Raw genomic sequence first — 21,830 nt, forward strand, 5'->3', positions numbered from 1 at the left:
TTTTGTATATGGTATGAGCCAGTAGTTCAATTTCTTTTACATGTGTATTTTTTTGTTTGTTTTGTCAGTACCATGTTGTTTTCATTAGTGGAGTTTTGTGGTATAGTTTGAAATCATGGAGTGTGATATCTCTGGCTTTGTTGTTTTTTCTCATGATTATTTTGTCTATTCAAGGTCATTTGTGTTTTTATACAAATTTTAAATTATTTGTTCCAGTCCTGTGAAAAGCACCATTGTTATTTTGTTAGTGATTGCACTGAATCTGTAGATTGCCCTGGTTAGTGTGATGACTTTAACAATATTCTCCTTCCAAAACGTGAGCATGGTATAGCTTTCCTTCATTTGTGCTGTCTTCAGTTTCCTTCATCAGTGTCTTATAGTTTTCTGAGTATAGTTCTTTTACCTCCTTGGTTAGATTTATTCCTAGATATTTTATTCTTTTTGATGCAATTATAATTTGGATTGTTTTCTTAGTTTCTCTTTCTGGTAGTTTATTATTAATGTATAAAAGCACAGCAGATTTCTATGTATTAGTATTGTATCCTGCAACTTTACTGAATTCATTTATTAGTTCTAATAGTTTTTTGCTGGCATCTTTGGGATTTTCTATATATAGTGTCATGTTATCTGCAAACTGCAATAGTTTTACTACTTTCTTTTCAACTTGAATTCCTTTTATTTCTTTTTCTCATCTAATAGCTGTGCACATGGTCATTTTAAACCAAGTTGTCCAATATTTTACAACTTTTAAAATTCTTTTTTTAGGATAAATCTTAGAACTGATGTTGCTTATTCTAGGAATCTGGGCTGTTATTAGCTTTTGATAAATATATTCCCAGTCTTCCTCACAAGATTTATGTCAGGCAATGTAAGCAAGATTTTATGACAGGCTTGCCAGAATTAAAATTTAAATTATCTTGTGATTTTAATGGATGGGGGTGCCATTTTATTCTTATTTTTTTTAACTTATTTAAAGAATTATTACAGCACTGGAACATTTTCATTAGTTAGTAATGATTTTCTCTTCTATAATAATAATCTTATTTCTCTTTGGTTCATTTTCCCTTTTATTTTTGGTTATGTAAGCATTTTGTGAATATAGTCTTAGTGTATAGTTTTATGAGTTTTAGCACATGTATTGATTCCTGTAATCACCAATATTTTTACGATACATAATATTTACATAACTTTAAAAATTTTTCTTGAGCATTTTCTTTGTAACTACATCTTCTGCTTCTAATCTCTGGAAGCAGTGACATGTTCATGGTTACTATAACTTTGAGTTCCTAAGAATGTCATAAAAGGAATCATGCAGCATGTAATATTTTGAGACTAGTTTTTTTCATTTAGCCTAATGTCTTTGTTCAGTTCAGTTCAGTCCCTCAGTCGTGTCCAACTCTTTGCGACCCCATAAATCACAGCACGCCAGGCCTCCCTGTCCATCACCAACTCCCGGAGTTCACTCAAAATCATGTCCATCGAGTCGGTGATGCCATCCAGCCATCTCATTCTCTGTTGTCCACGTCTCCTCCCACCCCAATCCCTCCCAGCATCAGACTCTTTTCCAGTGAGTCAACTTGTCGCATGAGGTGGCCAAAGTATTGGAGTTTCAGCTTTAGCATCAGTCCTTCCAATGAACACCCAGGATTGATCTCCTTTAGAATGAACTGGTTGGACCTCCTTGCAGTCCAAGGGACTCTCAAGAGTGCCTTTGAGATATAGTCAAATTATTGTTTAACTCAATAATTCTGTTTTAAAAATTTTTATTAGATATAGTTGCTTTACAATGAATAGTTTTTTTTAAATTGCAGAGTAGTATTTAATTATATGGATATACTACAATTTTGTTAATTGAAGTATCATTGATTTATATTGGAGGCCTGGCGTGCTGTGATTCATGGGGTCGTGGAGAGTCGGACACGACTGAGCGACTAAACTGAACTGAACTGATTTATATTATATTAGTTTCAGGTGTACAACTGTGTTTCAATATTTTTCCTTTTTCTTTTTTTTAAAATTTCTATTTTTTTATATAATTTTTAAAGGTTGTACTCCTTTACAGTTACTACAAAATATTAGCTCTGTTTCCCACATTGTACAGTACATCCTTGTAGCCTTCCAATCAGTAGTTTGTACCCCCTACTCCCCTACCCCTGTATTTCTACGCCCCTGCTGACCACTAATTTGTTCTCTAGATCTGCAGGCTTGCTTCTTTTTTGCTATATTCACTGGTTTGTTGTATTTTTTACATTCTGCATATAAGTGATATTATATATTATTTGTCTTTCTTTGTCTGACTGATTTAATTTAGCTTAATGGCCTCCCAAGTACATCCAGGTTGCTGCAAATAGCAAAAAATTTTCTTCTTTTATTTGGTAAGGTACTATTCCATTATAAATATATATATATATATACACACTAGCATATGGTATATATGTATACCATAGCTTTTTTATCCATTCATCTGTTGAAGGACACTTAGGTTGCTTCCATATCTTGGCAATTGTTAATAATGTTGCTATAAACATTGGGGTACCTGTATCTTTCCAAATTAGTGTTTATGTGTATTTTGGATATATACCAAGAGTGGAATTGCTGAATCATATGGCAGTTTTATTTTTGGGTTTTTGAGAAACCTCTATACTGTTTTCCACAGTGGCTGCACCAATTTGCATTCCTACCACCAGTGTAGAGGGTTCCCTTTTCTCCTCATTCTTGCCAATGTTTGTTATTTGTATTCTTTTTGATAAGTAGCCATTCTGACAGGTATGGGTGCTATCTGATTATGATTTTGATTTGCATTTCCGTAATGATTAGTGATGTTGGAGGATAAGCAAAATGATGAACTTCTGATAAAGTAAGTTACCAAGCATAAAATCTTCTTGGATTACTCTTCAAAAAAATGTTTCTTTTTTCCTGAAAAATCATTTACAGTCTAAGTTGTAATAGGTATGTGTCACTTTTTTTGGTATCATGACCATGATGATCTTATTCTATTTTATTAGTTCTTGTCACTAAGAGAGTTGCAGAATAGAGATTTGTAAATCCAACAAGAGTAGATTATTAGTATTTTTGTAGTTTACAAGGAAAGAAAGTAAAGAAAGTTTCAGAATTATTTCCCTGAAAAAAAGGCTTAAGTCTAGGTATAAATTTATTTTTAGATATTGAATTATATTTCTGGACAACTATTATTATTGCATCTCAGCTTCTTATGCATATTTCTTCAGTATTGAAATTTGATGCTATAATTCTTGACCTGGAGATTTCTATGCCTCTCTGCCCCTCAGCTACTCTATCAAGTATTTAATGAATGTTTTGTAGACAGATATTATTTCTGCTAAAGGAATTATTTTCCTGAATCCACCTGTCATAGAAATAATCTCTCCCCATCATCTTGGTTAAAAGGAAAATATGAAATTTATGTACTTTATTTCTCTCTGCACCATCTTAGTTATAGATACTCAAAATATATGTATAACTTTTGCTGAAATATCATATGAATTTTCCTTTACCACCTTTTTGAGTCATAAAAAAGACCCAAAAGGTTTTAAGCTTTGCCCATATATTATGAGCTACACGTGATTTTTGTTTCATAATGGACTAAAAATCCATTTAGTCCAACGGCTTTGGACCAGGTTTTAGAAAATATAAGCATTTATCCATGGTGATGCAGAGTGTAGCAGTGTTTATACTTTTGATCATTCCTTAGAGGAGTATTACCTTAGTAGACAACCAGATGGCTTCAGGGAAAATTGTACCCTCGATACATGCCTAAAACAGCAATGTAAAATATAACTGGCTGACAATCTTGGTTTTGGTTAGGGCCACTTTTTTATTCACAGTATGCTGGGAACTCAGGGGATGATGTCAGTCTCTACTCTTAAGACTCTTATGATGGCCAGACATAGTATTTCCCTCTGTCGTCAACACTTGAGAAAAGCTTGCCAAATGGAGACTTAGGAATAGAAAGGGAAAGAGTATTAGTAATTGTTTATATTAAGAGAGAAAAAAATCATTTTTTCAGTATTATTTTTAAAAAGGCCTTAGGGGTTGAAATTTAAAATTAAAAAAATTTTTTTTCACCAAAGATAACTTGATTATTAATTCTCGTGTTCTGCCTTAACAACCTTTAAATTAATTTCTTTCTTTATTGAGCATGTTTTGTTCTAGGACATTGTGACAACCCATATTACAGTCCTGTAGGGATATGGGTTAACTCATCTATGTTTTCCCAGTATTGGCACATGTGAGTGGCTCAATAAATCGTCTTTGACATGAACCAGTGACCTTTGGAACTTATACAACATTAAAAGATAATTGGGAAATTGTGTGTAATACTCAAATATGATGATGATAGTGATTTTCTGGTTTGTACCAATGTTTCAAACTGTCTTAGTTGACTTTATTCTATCTTCTAGTTATTGGAAGAATACGGAGCAAAGAGATGGGACTCTGAACTTGTATGATATGTAACTAGACTCTGTTGTTCCCTTGGATGGTGATTACCAAGGTCTCCTTACTGATTGCAAGTTATCTTTGTGATTCCAATTAGCTGTCTTACCACTGAAGATTTTTCAGGAGAGGAGTGCTGTCTTAATCAACTGGGCAAAGGATTTATGTGACATAAATCATCTTAGGAAAAAATGTCCTTGTGTATGTTTCAAAATAGAGGTTGGTGAGGAAACCAGATGTAATGCTTTTTCAGAAAAGACATAGTGAACAATTTGACTTTGCTAATATATTTTTTTTCATACGGTATATCATATTCTGAGAAGATTTTATTTCTGGTCCCCAGAAGGGACCAATTTAAGAAATTTGATGCATTAAGCACTTAGAAAACACTATCTGTATCAACAATAAAAGTCAAAGAGCCTGATTCAACAATTAAAAAGATTTTAAAAAATGATTATTAGACATCACTTACCATTAGGAAAATATAATTCAAAACCACAATGAACTAACACCCCATACCCATTAGGATGGCTACTATCAAAAAAGTAAAAAATAAAAAACAAGTGTTGGTGAGGATGTAGAATAATCAGAACCCCTGTGCTTTGGTGGTGGGAATGTAAAATGGTACAACTGCTGTGGAAACCAGTATGGCTGTTCCTTAAAAATTAAACATAGTATTACCATGTGATCAGCAATTCCACTTCGAGGTATATACCTCAAAGAACTGAAAGTCAAGACTCAAAGAGATATTTGTATACCCATGTCCATAGAAGCATTATTCACAATAGCCAGAAGAGTCTGAGAGTTGAATGGATAAACAAAATATGGTTTATAACTCTAACGGGTTACTATTCAGCCTTAAGGAAGGAAATTTTAACCCAGGTTTTAACATGGATGACCATTAAAGGCATAATGCTAAGGGAAATAAGCCAGTCACAAAAGGACAATATTGTGTGATTCCACTTAGGTGAGGTTCCTAGAATAGTGACAAATCATACAGATACAAGTAGCATGGTGGTTGCTAGGGCCTGGGGGAAGGGAAGGATGAGGAGTTACTGTTTAATGGGTACAGAGTTGCAGTTGGGAAAAAAATTGAATGCGGGATGACCCAGAGGGAGGATAAGGGGAGGAGGGAGGTGGGAGGGGGGTTCGGGAGGGGGAACTCATGTACACCCAGGGCGGATTCATGTCAATGTATGGCAAAACCAACCAATATAATATTGTAAAATAATTAGCCTCCAATAAAAATAAAACAAAAACAAAAACAAAGACCATTAAAAAAATTGAAAAAATTCTGGTGTTGTATGATGGTGATGGTTGTACTTAATGCCACAGAACAGTAGTTAAAAATGGTGGAAATGGTGAAGCAAATAGGATTCCATATATGGAATTTTCATTCAGCTCATAATCATAACCTAGATGCTAAACTAGGTACATAAGCTGTCTGTGAATTATCAGACTCTTCCCTCAATATGTATATAATAGCATGGTAACAAGTTATTACTTGAATGAAAGTAAGCTCCCTAAATTAGAGAATAATAAATGTAATGAAATGGCCCCACCAATGGTCTTTATTGCTGAGTCAGGTTCTTGATTTGCCAAGTAGTGTGTATAGAAATTGTACTACCACTTTCCATGTATTACAAAAATATAAGCAATTTACAGTAAGATTTAATCACATGGTACTTCTGAGTGTTTCCTGCTAGTGGGCTTGATGGGTGGCTCTCGTGGTAAAGAACCCACCTGCCAGTGCAGGAGACATAAGAGATGCGGGTTCGATCCCTGGGTCTGGAAGATCACCTGGAGGAGGGCATGGCAACCCACTCCAGTATTCTTTCCTGGAGAATCCCATGGACAGAGGGGCCTGGTGGGCTACAGCGCATAGGATTGCAAAGACTCGGGACACGACTGAAGAGACTTAGCATGCTCGTATCGCACACTGCAGAGAAGCCTGGAAGAGCTAAGGATACTCTAAGAATAGAAGCTGTAGGAGACACAACACCCTGATTGTGTGTCAGAGTACAGCTTGACTTTTTAAAACAAATTAATTCATTTTGGTTTTGGCTACACTGGGTCTTGAGAGTCCCTTATACTGCAAGGAGATCCAACCAGTCCATTCTAAAGGAGATCAATCCTGGATGTTCATTGGAGGGACTGATGCTAAAGCTGAAACTCCAATACTTTGGCCACCTCATGAGACGAGTTGACTCACTGGAAAAGACTCTGATGCTGGGAAAGGTTGGGGGCGGGAGGAGAAGGGGACGACGGAGAATGAGATGGCTGGATGGCATCACCGACTCTGTGGACATGAGTTTGAGTGTACTCCGGGAGTTGGTGATGGACAGGGAGGCCTGGCGTGCTGTGATTCATGGGGTCGCGGAGAGTCGGACACGACTGAGCGACTGAACTGAACTGAACTGAACACTGGGTCTTCGTTACTGTGTGTGAACTTTTTCTAGTTGCAGGGAGCGGTGGCTACTACTTAGTTGTGGTGCCGGCACGTCTCACTGTGGAAGCTTCCTGTTGTAGCACGGTATCTGGAGTGCATGGGCTTCCACAGTTGTGACGTGTGAGTTTAGGAGTTATGGCTCATGGACTCTAAAGCCCAGGTTCAGTAGTTATGGCGCCCAGGCTCAGGTGTCCCAGTGTATGTGGAATCTTCCCGGATCAGGGATCAAACCCCTGGCACCTACACTGACAGGTGGGTTCTTAACTGCTGGACAACCAGAGAAGTCCCTCAGCGTGGCCTTTCAATTGTCTTTGTGAACAACTTTCTAAAATTCTACAACATGGAGGTCAATAAATATTCAAATGACATGTTATCATTTCTCCTTTTCATAAAAAAAATCCATTTTTTTATGAAAGAGTGGAGATTAGGTATAAGTTCATGGAACTATTTTAAGTCTCACTGAAAAAAGATAGGGCAGTGATAAAAATGAAGATTAGAAAACAGCGTGAGAAATGGCTACCTCAATCTTTCAGAATTTGTTTTTGCACACAAAAAAATTATGTTGATCCGTATAGGTGGTTGTTTAAGCTAAAGGGGAAAATGGAAAAACAAAAGAACTTTTAAGACATACTTACTTAAATTTACGTATGTTTCACTACATATCTAATAAATATCTACCAGTCCAATACCTTTATTACATGGTATGTGAGCTCTTGTCAACAGGAAAGAATATTTATGTTCAGTACCAAGGAAAGGAAATGTTCTGTGTGTTCTTCCAGTCATGCATTTACAAAAGATGTATATAAAAGCAGAAATATATGTAGTACTGCTAACTTCTTATTCTAAAACCAATCTAGAGTAGGAGAAATAGGCAGAGCTGGCCCAGAGTAGTCTTTAATAGAATGATGATTAGAACTTAGTTTTTAGGACTTCCCTTTCAATGCCTTTTATAGCATGGTTAGTCCCTCCTAACAGCTTCAAGGCAATAGAAAATTGGAAGCTTGTTGGTGATTCATTTAAATCTCTGTAATGCTTTAAAAAAATCAATATTAAGAACATTTATTGAGTATCCATATTTATAATCACATATTAGATATTGTGATTATGTACAGAATACTTGATATTTTCTAAATTTTGTGCTCTCAAGTGATTTGGAGTCTGCTGGTGGAGACAGTATAGAGATACACACACCTCCTCTATATAAAGAAAATAATTCCCACATGAAGAAACAAAAAAGATGCTTAGGTAATTTTTCAAACTTTAAATTTTAATAACATATGCATTTGTCCCTAAATAATACAATGAGCACAGTTTGCTCAATTTAATGCGGATTTTGTCATGTGCTGTGTTCTGCAGTAGACACAGGTGTAAATAAGAGTCCCCATCTTTGAATGTGTGGTTTTGAGCGTGGTTGGTTAATGGGACAGATGGACTCAGGGCTCTCCTACAAGATAAATTGCTGATGCTCCTAAGAGAGGTATGGCAGTGAGTGCTGCTTTGACCTAGTGCCTGATTCTTGTCCTTGAACCCTAGTTTTAGGACTCACAGAATATCCTTGCCTTGTTAGCCACCTTAAGTTCTGTTAGGAAATGATTACTAGGAGGTGTATAATAGTGTTGTTGTTCAGTCGCTCAGTCATCTCCGACTCTTTGCGTCCCCATGAACTGCAGCACTTCCCTGTCCTTCACCAACTCCCGGAGTTTGCTCAAACTCATGTCCATTGAGTTGGTGATGCCATCCCACTATCTCATCCTCTGTCCTTCCCTTCTCTCTCTTGCCCTCACTCTTTTGGAGCATCAGGGTCTTTTCTAATGCATCGACCCTTGGTATCAAGTGGCCAAAGTATTGGAGCTTCAGCTTCAGCATCAGTCCTTCCAATGAATATTCAGGACTGATTTCCTTTAGGATTGACTGGTTTGATCCCCTTGCTGTCCAGGGGACTCTCAAGAGTACATAATATGTGTATAATATAATCAGAAAAAAAGGAAAAGGGTAACATAGGGTTTAAAATAAGGAAAAGCCTAGCTAGTTGGGGGTATCAAGGAGGGAGGGGTTGTGTGACATGATACTGGAAAGAGGGTTAGGTTAGGGTTAGCCTCCAGAATTTGGGGAACAAAGTCAGAGGCAGGAAAGCATGGGTCACAGTCATGGACTAGTGAATAGCCTGACGTGCCTGGAGCCTGGAGAGACTATGAGGACACAAGCTGGGAAGGTAAGATTGAGTGACGGCAGCACGTTCATCTGACATGCTTTGAAGTAACTTTCAGAAAGATGTCCGCTTTTAATTTTTGCAGAAGTGTTTTTTTTCCTAGGCTCGTCAGCTCTGATTATGCCAGTAATTCAGGCAAGAGTGAACCAGTGAGGGTGTCTGACATTTTCCCAAACCCTTCATGCCTTTGTCAGAGTGATTTGCTCATTCTTCTTCTGTTGACTTTATTCAATTCTCTTTATGCTCCGCTTGCTCCCTTACCTACTTTTTCCACATGGGTGAGAAAGCTCTAAGGATTTAGTTTTTCTCCGTTTACACCAATTTCCTATGATACCAAAATCTTTCTAACCCCATTACTAATAGCCTTGCCAAAATGGACTTTTCCGAACTTTCTGTGGAGTTCATGACTCTTCTTTCTCTTTCAGCACTGGTATTTCTCCAGAGGAATATCAGCCAGTGGTCTGATTGTGTGTGACACTCTTGCAGATTAATCGTAGTTACTAGGCATATATGAATGCATTTGTTAGCCTGTGACTGATTGTGAAGCTTTTTTTAGCTAATGTGACAAATGCACTTGGCTACTAAACAAGAAAACATCTCAAAAAATTTAATTTATCTGCAGTGATATTTGGGGCTAATTAAAATCATGTCCTTAATGCTCCTAGATTATATAGTTGTTATGGATGTGCTCTTGATTGATGAAACAAAGATGCAACTTGACTCTTACTTCTGCTCATATGTATTTATAAGCAGATTTGATTTCAAAAGGAACTAGTAAAGGCCAGCTCTGAGGTTTCTTTTGCTTTTCATTATCTTTATATTCAGATAAAAAATGTTAAAAGGGCTGTAAATTGCCTATCCAGTGTAATATTCCTACTTTATCTTTATCTTGTCAGTCATCAGAATAGGCCACTAAACTTGACGTAGGTCAGGTTAATTTGCTTTGTAGGAAGAGGATCTTGCTATAGGTTTTGAATCAGAGATTAAAAAAAAATACACTTTTGCTTTTTGAATGTGTGTTGCACTTTCAGGCATATGCAAGCTTAATGGTCTGCCTTTCTGTATCATTTTCTCCTGGAATGACAGCTTAACAGTTTTCCTGGTTGGATTGTGCTAAAATCTTTAAAGGCTGCATTCACTAAAACATATGTCCCATGTTTGGGCATGCCAAAATCTGTGCAATCATTTTAACGGAGTTTAACTTCTCAACTCTGCTATTACTACAGATATCTTATTGTTAGAGCTCCATTAAAATGTCCTCAATTTAGAGTCTGTTATTTTGTATAGACACTGTTCTGGGATGTGCTGAAGTATGCCGTTGTGCTGTCTTAAAAGTGGATTTTGCTAAGAAAGCAGTAGCTTCAAGACATTAAAGAAAGACATGCTTAATATAGTTTAATTATTTTAGTGAATTTTTAGCTAGTTGACTTTCCTGGAGTGTCTCCCATAGTCTGAGCCTTGGGCTAGATATCCCACAAAGATAACTTGACATTGTGGCCATTAGTTGTGATGTCTGGGCAAAAGATGGACAATGGGGAAAAGTCATGGAGCGGCCAAACTAGGAACAAGGTATCTTGAAGGTTCTTTCAGAGCAGGAGTGCTGTGATCTGTTGGTTGTGTGTGTGTTAGTTGCTCAGTTGTGTCCGACTCTTTGCAATCCTGTGAACTGTAGCCCGCCAGGCTCCTCTGTCCGTGGAATATTCCAGGCAAAAATACTGGAGTGGGTGGGTAGCCATTCCCTTCTCCTGAGGAATCTTCACGACCCAGGGATTGAACCCAGGCCTCCCACAGGGCAGGCAGATTCTTTGCCCTCTGAGCTGCAATGTCCTTGCGCATTCAGCATTAAGCTTTCAGTGGCTCCTCTGAGACCCCCTGTTGTTGATGCCCTGGGGGAGGGGACGACAGAAAGAGTGAGAATCTCTGGGAGAAACCCAGGGCAGACTTGACAGCTGTAGGTTTTTTCATTCCTTGCCTTTCAGAATTGCTTTTTAAGTTTTCTTGACAAATTTCTCCAGCCCTCACAGGGAAAGCCCTTTTGTTTCGTGGGAGGGGACACTGATGGAGAAGGGAATGGCAACCTACTCCAGCATTCTTGCTGGAGAATCCCATGGACAGCGGAACCTGGCAGGGTTGCAGGAGTCAGGCACGACTTAGCGACTAAACTATGACTACCAGGGGACACTGACACGTTATTTGGGGTCCTCATCTTGAATTGGCTCAGCTTTTCCTGGTGCCATTAGCGTCTCTAACTCATTACTGCTCCCTCTGGCTGAGGCCAGGATCCTGGAACAGGTCTCAGTGGCAAGAAGCTGAAGAAGCAGATACTGGAAAATCCACTCTTACGTGATCTTTCCTGGCTGTGATAGGTTTAGCTTTCCTATTGAAAAGTTGTTTAAAAACTCTTAAATTTTTTTTTTTTTTAGTTTTCTCAGAAGAAAACTTGAAACTTGAAATATCACTTCTTTTTGGTAAAGAAAAGGAACATTAAAACCTTATTAGTGTTTATATCTACAGTGATTTATTTTTAAAAGGTTAATGGCTGTCTCCATTGAAAGGCACCATATTTTTATTATCTAAGTAGGTCAGAATGCTAAATTTAGCTGGAAAAATTTCCCACAATGGATATCACTGTGCCTTAATGTATGAAAACGAAATGCCAGTTAAAGTTGACAGAAGATGTAGTTTAATCAGAATGTCTAGTTGAATCACCAAGCATGGAAAGAGTAACACTCTTACTTTGTATATTTGCAGTGATCTCATTATTGTAATACTAACAGTGTTAGTAATTTCTAAAATAGAAAAGAAGCTATCTTCAGAAATTTTAGTAAGTTAAAATTATGAATGATAAAAAGCACATACCAAGTTGAATTTATATTTGTTCAATGATCATTCACTAAGTTGTGTGTGACTCTTTGTGACCCCATGGGCTGCAGCACTCCAAGCTCCTCTGTCCTTCTCTATCTCCCAGAGTTTGCTCAAATTCATGTCCATTCAGTCAGCGATGCAGTCTAACCATCTCATCCTCTGCTGCCCCCTTCTCCTTTTGCCTTCCATCTTTCTCAGCATCAGGGTCTTTTTCAATGAGTTGGCTCTTTACATGAGATGGCCAAACTATTCGAGTCTCAGCTTCAGCATCAGTCCTTCCAATGAATATTCCAATGAGTTGATTTCCTTTAGGATTGACTGATTTGATCTCCTTGCTGTCCAAGGGACCCTCAAGAGTCTTCTCCAGCACTACAGTTTGAAAGCATCAATTCTTTGGCACTCAGCCTTCTTTATGGACCTTACAAAATTTTGGAATTCTGTTTATAGATTCAGCCCTTTATGATGGATGTTAATTTTTTGAAAATATCAATGTTTTGTCTATATTTGGGCATTTTTCAGAATTTGATGTAATTTTATTTTATACATTTTAATACTGTTCAGGTACTAGATGAATTTAAGAAGCAGAAATGAAATTTAGGTGCAGTCACAAGTAAATTAAAAGACTAAGCTCAGAGCCTAACACGGAGCAGCCTCTGTGATAATCAGTGGTTTAGGGATTTTGATTATTATTTCTGACTCCTCTCGTTGCTGTAGCTTCACTTTCTCACTGGTTTGGGTGCTTTGACAATTTCCATAGACTCGCAGCGTTGTTAACGTTTCATTTTGTGTCTACCCTTTAAGTCTTGGTGTTTTAAAAATTTCTAGAATTACTTTCAGAACTGCTAGCATAACTCCTGAATCAAGAACTTGGATTTTTACCTAACATACTTGCAGAGGTGTTGAAGAACTTCACCTTTTCTGATGCCAATAGCTGATTTCCCATTTTGTCTGGGATCCAGCTTGAAGGTCAAGAGATGGGCTGGTTATGATCTTGACATTAAGCTAGTCACACAGAGCCTGGCACGGGGCTGGCTGACTCCCTATGTTTTCACTGTGCCTCTTTGCTGGTAGAGTTTGGGATCTCAGGGTTCCCTTGTATCTGAAGCTACTCCTGAGATAACATGAAAATATTAATTTTTTGAGATTATGACTGTAACGTCACATGTATTTGTTACCTTCAGCATCAATTCAAAAGATCTTTCCTTTTGTTTTTATTTATTTTAGACTTATTGAGAATATTTTCAATTACATAAATATGCTTTTCACAGAAAGTAAAAAAGAAAAGCAAAAGTTTTTTTCCCCACAATCCCTTCACTGTCAGTTTGCAGGAGAAACAAGTTTTGAGAGTTCAGAATGAATTCTTCTAGACTATTTATACATGTTGGCTCAATGTATATAGCCATGTTTACTGGTGTCCCCAATATTGAGGTGGTGGTTCTTCAGAAAAATGAGATGATGTTCTTCTGCAATTTGCTTATTTTATCAATTAACTTATCACAGGCACTGTTGCATGTCCTCAGTCTTTTTCATGACTGTATAATGCTCTGCTGTATTGATGTATCTCAGTTTATTTAGCTTTTCTCCTGTTGACAGAGTTTATCTGCTTACACATCATGTTGCATGAACACCACAGGTTGGAAACTTCTATCTTGAGTACATGTGTGTGTGCTTCATGTCCCTACTACCCTCTGCAGGCTAGAGGAAGGGTAGGCCCCTGGCCTTGGCTGCTTATTAGCCTTTTGAGATCATCCTCAAGTTTATCATTTGATCTTGGATAAGCCTCAGTTCACATAAAAAATACCAGCTCTGTTGTATGAGGTTTGAATATAATTACAGCATTTTTATAGATGTTTCTCATTTCTACCCTTTAGCTATGTTGTACCATCTAGCTGAGATGGATTTTGACTGTATCATTCTTAGACAGTTTTATGTTGGCAGAGTTCTGGGTTTTAGAGCTTTAAGAAAGGTTTGATTGTCAAATCTGTTTATTGAATAGGCAATCTTTAAAATCAGGACACCTTTTTAGGAAATACTTTGAGAATGCATCTTTTTTTTCCCCGATTGTGGGATATTTTTGGCTTTATATTTCTAACCAGGAGCTTTAAAATTTAATTTGTGCCTTTCACACTGGCATAATTAATCATAGTCATAAAATTCAAAAAACCAACATGTTCCAAGGTTAATATTTCATTAGTAGGCGATGGTGTTCTTTAAAGTGTTCATAAAATTTTACATTCTTCAGTCATTATTTACATAGTAGATATAGTAACTTATTTTTGTCATGGCTACTGGCCATATCTTGGAGTTTTACATCTGCAGGCTGAAACTGCTGCATGCTCTTGAAATTCTAAACTTTAATTGCCTAGAATGAAGGAAATATTTTTAATTTATACATAGGCATACCTTGGAGATATTGAGGATTCAGTTCCAGACGGCCGAAATAAGCGAATATTGCAATAAAGCGAGTGACATGAATTTTTTGGCTTCCTAATACATACAAAAATTATGCTTACACTACACTGTAGTCTATAAAGTGTGTAATAGCATTATGTCTAAAAAAAGTATGTTATCTTAATTAAAAAAATATTGCTAAAAAAATAATGCTAACCATCACCAGACAATGTCAACTTCAGTTTGTAAAAACTGCAATTACATGCAAAGCACAGTAAAGTAAAGGGCACTCAAATGACCTCTGCCTGTAAGTTTTTTTGTTTGGAAGATTTTTATTTCATGTTCCTAAAATAGTAATGTAGAATTTAAACAAGGTGATAGCAAATGATTAGAAATGTAGAGGAGAAATTACAACTTCTCCCTTGTAATATGGTAATTGTGTAACATATTTTAAGCAGTAGCTTGCTGTTGATTTTAATATTTTTTAACCTTCCGCCACCCTGGCATCCTGCTATGATATCATAGCTCTACTTTTTGATTTATTATTGTACAGAGTATGTCATGCACAGTGGGAGCAACCACACCAAGCCAGTGTTGAGAATATGTCCTTATTGTCTGTGACATTTTCTACTTTAAAATGGACTTGTGGTCATTAACCAAATTTCAGTGCATTTGAACGAAGAGAGTTGTAATTGCCTTTTACTTTCCTGGTGATTTCTTCTTGCTTGGTTTTCTTTAATGTCTAGTGGCTTGGGCTTTTCCTTTGTTACAGTTTTTACATGCTATTTTTATGTTTTCCTTCTCAGCACCCACACAAAAATGTCCTAAGACTACTTATATATGTGCACATATATTCCCAAATGGACAAAAAGACACTTTCATTCTTAAAGTCACATGACGAAAAGAAATGATACTCAGATAGGAAAATGTGAAATACAATAATTCCATTTATAACACAAAGTACATTTTTAATGACATACATAGAGTTACAAATCTCATTTTTCTTTTGCCATGGGATTTTAAACTACTGAAAACTTTTTTAGCAGTGCAAAAATCAAACAACTGTCCGGTTGAAAGGGAGTTACAACTTATTTGGCATAAAATTGAAATGCTAATTTTAAATTGTTTATTGGCTATAAATAATTTATTTTTATTACTTAAAACTACCATTGTATACTTGAAATATGTGTTCTCTTTAGTCTCAGACTTTCTTTTCTCTTTCAGTCTGTGATCAAAACAGGGCGACTCCTAGTAAGTCACGAGGCTCCTTTGACGGGCGGCTTTGCCTCCGAGATCAGCTCAACGGTCCAGGTAGAGTAACTTTTTGGCACTGATGTAAGCATTTGTGCAATTGAATATGTCTATTTCAAGAACAAAATTACTTATCACAATATGTAAAAGTATGCACTGTTTAGAAATGTACATTTTTGTGTTTGACTCCAGTTCACTGTCCTTCAGATAATGGTCTGATTACATCTTCTTAAAAAGAAATCTTAAAAGCTGAAAAATTCCTTAACAGGAAGAAGGAAGTTTGAAATAATCTTAAGAAACTCATGTGGGCTGTGTTTGCTAGGATAACCGGAAAAGCAAACTCTTAAATTTGAATGTGATGTTTCTCTTTTTGATAGAACTTTTTGATAAAGCTTATCAGGAAAAGGTTTATAAGATTGATTTTAATAGCCTTCGCCTTACAAAAAAAAAGAATCTGTCAAAAGTCAGTAATTTAAATTCAGTAAATAATTTTACAGTCAATGATTAATTTATTAATTTGATTAACTGCATTACATTATGCTATTGAACACTTTTGAAATGGTTTAAAAGCCTCTTTTTAAAAAGTATTCAGTTAAGATGCTGATTATCAGGAAAAAATTCTACAGACCTCTTTAGAGGATTTTCACTTGAAACTCATTCATATTTATATTACAGCTATGAATAAAATTATTTAAATGTTTCATCTTTTACAATTTTTTAAAATAAAAAATTAAATAACTGTATTATAAGTGGAAATTTGCATGAATTTTAAATTTAGAGTATCTTTGTAGCTGGCAAACATTTTGCCTTACTGGTGGTAAGATGATTCTATTGTTGAGATATATATACATTGAAAATTCCTTTAAGAGTATAAGTTTTTAAACTTTGATATGAAATTATGATATATGAGCCTTGATCATTTCTTCCAATAAAATATCTTTAAATATGAATTGACAGTGTTATAAATATTTTAAAATTAGATGAATCAAATTTAAGCATAGTTTTAAAACTAGATCAAAATAATTCATAATTATGATAAAAATTATGCTGTTATTTTTACATATTATATATATTATCATTAACAAAATTAAGAAAATATTTGAGCTTTGTAGATTTGTTTTCTGTATTATAGAGACGACAATTTGAAGCATATTGCTTATCACTATGTAATATGAATACCTGGTATTTACTGTGCCTTTTATTCATGAGTAATGTAATGTACTATCTTTGGAAAGAAAAAAAAATGGGGCTTGCAAGAATGAATCACTAACACCAAGATTCCATTTCAAGTCAAAGGCAAACTGGAAAAAGAAACTAGGATTTTCTGATTCCTGCTTAATATGTGGTCCACTAAACCCATTTGAATGAGAGGAATTGGCTGTTCCTAATGGAACCTCTGGTTGACAGTCTTGTTTCATTTTGCCCACTGAATATCATCTTGCTGTTATCTCAAAAATTTCACTACCATTTAAAGGTAAAAGGAAAATAAGTAGAACATAGAATTTAGAAATTATAACTAAAATCTGCTTTCTCTAAGTATTCTTTTAAAATTTGAATTCCGTTAATTGTTATAAACTGAAATAGAATGTAACATATGTTTCAGTGTGGAAAAGAATTAGAAAGATTATCTAGCCTAGTGTCTACCTGCTTTGAAAAATATGTGGACTTATGTTGAAGGAAAGTTGTCTCTCGGGCTCCAAGAGTAAACCAGTGAATTTTAGTTTGAGGAGTATCATATTATGAGCTAAATACAGTCAGTGTAAGAAGTTAACACCAAGGTCATAAATACTGTATCAAAATCAGATCCTGAGTTATATGATAATAATCAGTGAACAAGTTTGTGAAAGAGATGATCCAGAATATGGTCACATTTTTCATCATAATATGAAGACACCAAAACAAAGACCATACCTTGTAGTACTCAGACTCCCAAAATGCCCACTGATCCTGAGTATCTGAGGTCTGAGAAATTTTGAAGCCAAACCAACAGTATTCCTTTAACAGATGAGTGTTTGTCATTCATAGTGCTCGTGATTGAACCAATTTTAAAATTAAGTGGAAGATTTGGGTCTAGGATAGGAGTCTTGAGTAAATGTTGAGTTTGCATTCTTTATTCAGAGTACGTCCCACCCACAGGAGGAAGACAGAACTTTTGGATTCATTATAAAATGTTCTCTGTTTCCCATGTGAGAACTAATCACAACTAATCACAAAATGATTTAAGGCAATAATGTAGAATCTGTGGAGGGATCTTCGTTTGATGTTTTGAGGAATTAGAATTTGGATTTATTAATACGAAAAAGATTTAGAAAATATTCACAGTTGTTTTTGCCTAATCCAGATATTACTTGTACCGATGCAAAGGGTAGAAAGTGTATTTTAGCAAAATATAATCAGCATAGTATCTCTAAATAGTCTGGCTGTTGTGGCTTTTGTGTATTGACTAGGAAGAAAAGAAATGCTAAACACTTTGAGAGGGTTTTAAAAAATTTTTGGTGATAATGTCTGCATATAATGTAGAGTAATCTGAATAATATAATTTACTTTTCAGTAATTGTTTCATGCACATATTCAAATAAATGCAGCGTATCGTATTGAACATCTTCTTTATGGAAGATCGGTCACATTCCTTGTTGTAAGTGAAGCCTGTATCAAATTACCCAGTGCCTGGGTTTGTTTAAACTGAAATCACTTAAGTGTGAGGTGCAGCTGCTTTCTTCACTTGAAACGGTTCATGCTTCTCTATTTCTTTTTGTTGTGTATACTTTGTAAGGTTAAAAAAGATAAAGCAGGGTTAAGATTTTGAAAGCAGTTTTCTGGAATGCAGAGAAAAGGTACATAGAGAACTTTTCATTGTTGTCCTAGAAAAGAAGTTCGAAATTAGGGATGAGAGTGATCTGTACACATGAGCACTAAGGATTAAAATGCTGAGTTATTCTCGTTGTATCAACAAATTTAAATTTTATGTGAAAGTGAAGAAACACAAACAAGCATCGTTTTGTGGAAGATATTTGGTAGTTCTTTAAAGAACTCATGCTTAATCTTACAAAATTGCTCTTAAAAATATAATTTTTTTGGGGGGGAAGTGGCTTTTATTTATTTATTTAATTTTTATTTTTAAAATTTTAATTGGAGGCATATTTTGAGAGAACGACTGTTAACAACAGAACTATTGTTTTAAATTCAAAACCGAGAGCACCATTTTCTATTTTCCTCAAATTTTAAATTATTTGCCATATTAAAAGTTAAAAATCTTGAAGAGAATACAGCATTTTAGACAATATTTCTTTAAGTTTATAGCTGATATTTTTTGATGGAAAAATTATATCACGTTGTATAATATTGAATGTCAAGTAAAGGGACTTTTTTGCAAGTATGGGAAGTATTGCTGGCTTTCCTTCTGATGATTTTTAGTTAGACAGATAAAATATGAAAAGAATGAATATAAAATATGTCCATATTTTATTTACATAACTTTTCAATTTATAGCAGATGTTTCTTCTATCGTACAAGGAGTTCAGTGTACACAGATTTTCTTATGCCCGTTGCGTCTTTTTCCTAAAGCCGTTTATTTTATTATTTCAATAAATATTCATTGTTACCAGTCTCAGTTGGGAGTAATGTTAAAGTCACAAAAGTGTTTAGGAGACACTTTGTATTAATTAAACCTAACATTTGAACCTTATATCTCTCAGTAGTTTCTTCATAAAATTTATGTAAATGCTTAGAAAAATCAAAACCAATCCATCAAAGCTGAGCACTCCTTTGCATTCCTACTGGATTAATTTGGAAGTTAACTGAGGGGCAGAACAAGCTGAGTGAGGTCTGGTGTATCTGGCTCCCACAGGGGATGATTTCTCCGTCGGTCATCCAAGGCTTCACTGTCTCTTCCCATCTAACTTTACATTCCCATCTGTTCTCACTTTGGGGTGAGGGAACTTTCCCCTTCTTTCCTTTGACACATACCGAAACTTGGAGGAGAGCTTCTTTTAGGGAGTTACACGTTCCATTCTGTACCCTGATTTTTGGAAAAGTGCAGAGACAACAGAGTTTAGCTAATTCATTGACCTCATTGTGGAGTCTGAGCAAAGATTGTGTTGTTTTGGAAAATTATGACTTAATTTGATGTGATGTTTGTATTCCTCAGCTTTATGTAATCACAGCTTAAAAAAAAACAACAGAAATTTTACTGTGCAGAAAAATATGTTAACTTCATCCATTTAAATATGTCCCCCAATTTATATGTATCATATGTGCTAGAATACAGTATTCAAAATAGGCATTATTTATCAATATTTAAAGACTAAATAATTTCTGGTATTTTAGTAGTTTTAAATAGTGTACTTTCTTTAAGCCTTGTAGAAACGAACTTTATTATTAATTTCTAATACAGTCCCATAATGATCAACTAAATCTTGATCATTGACTCAGATAAGCTTAGGATAATAATACATTTTTTTTTTTCTTCTCTGGATTTAGTGCTTAATAAGAGTGCCAAAAATTTTAGGGATTGGGGCTGGCTTAAAGATTTGAATTTTTTTTTTTTTTAACACATGGAAGCAATAAGTCTGCAATAAAGAGTCCAATTGGAGAGGATGGTGAATTTCCATACCATTGTTCCATCCTTTCTGTGCAGTCTCTATTCCTAGGACAAGAACCCAGAAATTGTGCATACAGACATATATTTTTAAGGTAATCATATTCTAAAAGCTGGATACATTAGCCCACGTAAAAGGAATCTTTCATAATTTTCAAGTAAAGAATTTTGTCTTTCTCACTGTTTCATGTTAGAAAGGATTATGTGGAAAGATTTTTTTTTATTATAAACTTATTATTACCACCAAATTTACCAACCCTCTGGTTTAAAAGCATCAATCTGAAGAAGAGGGAAAACATCCTAAATGGTCTTGAGTTTTTTACCATTGTGAAAAATATGTTGAAATAAAATTACTGTGTTGATAAAGAGTCATCAGAGAAAACTGTCAAGGCAGAATCAGATGAACAGTTAACTACAATTTCATAATCTTATTACTGTTCTTTTTCTATGAGTAATTTCGAGCATTTGCCAACAACAAAAATAGCAATCAGGAAAAGTGTACTTATGTACTAACATCTATCTAGATGGAGCTAAAGCATCAGAATAGAGTACTCAGATATGCAATGACCTTCTTAAAATGGAACTTTGCCCTGAAGCCTGTTGAATGTTCAGTAAACAGCTTCTGTGGTCGTAAATATAAACCAAAGACAGTCTTTCTGGGGATGCATTATGGGTGGAGCTGCTGTATCACCATTAGAGGGTAAGCACATGTCTTGCTCTGTTGGTCTTCCCCCTTGCTCTGCCCACACCTTGCCTCCTTCGGTGTCTCTTCCTCCTTTGCGCCTTAGTGTACACGTGGCCAAGCTTCTCCCATCAGCCCTCTTTTTCCTCTCCCCATTCTTCCCTGGGCAATCTCAACCAATTGCGAGGCTAGTCTTAAAACCTTCAAATCTGAAACCTTCATGGTTGACTCTGCCTGTGGGGCCTTAGCCTGATAACTTTGTGCTGATTTTGGTGAGGATAAGAAATTTGTATGATAAAATGGTTTATGTGGAAAGATTTTAACATAAGACAAGGCGAAAAGGTAGACATTGGCATATGGATATCTGCCAGTTTCTGGAAATCAGCTTATCTCAGAATGAATTCTGTTTCTCTCAACTCTTTCTGGGCCTATTAAATTGTCTTCTTATCACTGTCCCCAAGCCTCTCACATTGTATCACTTTACTATGCATTATTTTCTTAACACACACATCAAAGATTGTCACTCCTCTGCTTGAAAACCTCCGGTAGAAGTTCTCTGGCTCTAGGAATAAGATCTTGAGGTCACAATCCTTATCTGCCCCAACCAACGTTTGCAGTGTTATTTCTCACATCCTTTAATGATTCTGGTACCACAGTGATCACGTTGGTGGTGAATTTGAAGTTCTTCATGTCTCGTCACAGAAGCAATTTAGTGAGAGATAAAGTCGTAGGTAAGAAGTCGATTTATTTAGAGAGAGACAGAATGTGGGCCATCTAGAATGGAGAAACATACCCCACAGGCAGAATGTGCTCCTTCTCAGAAGGAGAGAGAGCCTGAAATATGGTGCAGTTAGTTTTTATGGGCTGGGTAATTTCATAGGCTAGTGAGTGGGAGGATTATTCCAATTATTTTGGGGATGAGGGCAGGGATTTC

General features: G+C 35.7%; 1 protein-coding gene across 2 annotated transcripts in view; it reads left to right on the forward strand.

The window, feature by feature from the left end:
- The window catches only part of BCKDHB (branched chain keto acid dehydrogenase E1 subunit beta), a 276,836-nt gene that overhangs the window by 194,025 nt on the left and 60,981 nt on the right, over positions 1–21,830 (forward strand). For both annotated transcript variants that reach the window (XM_055432952.2, XM_055432953.2), the window contains exon 9: positions 15,591–15,677. In XM_055432952.2, the coding sequence (XP_055288927.1) occupies positions 15,591–15,677 (87 nt within the window). The remainder of the gene's footprint in view (positions 1–15,590; positions 15,678–21,830) is intronic.

The sequence above is a fragment of the Moschus berezovskii genome, chromosome 10 (genome assembly GCF_049115385.1).
Source record: "Moschus berezovskii isolate FMDL1 chromosome 10, NW_MosBer_1.0, whole genome shotgun sequence".
NCBI classification, from domain to species: Eukaryota; Metazoa; Chordata; class Mammalia; order Artiodactyla; family Moschidae; genus Moschus; species Moschus berezovskii.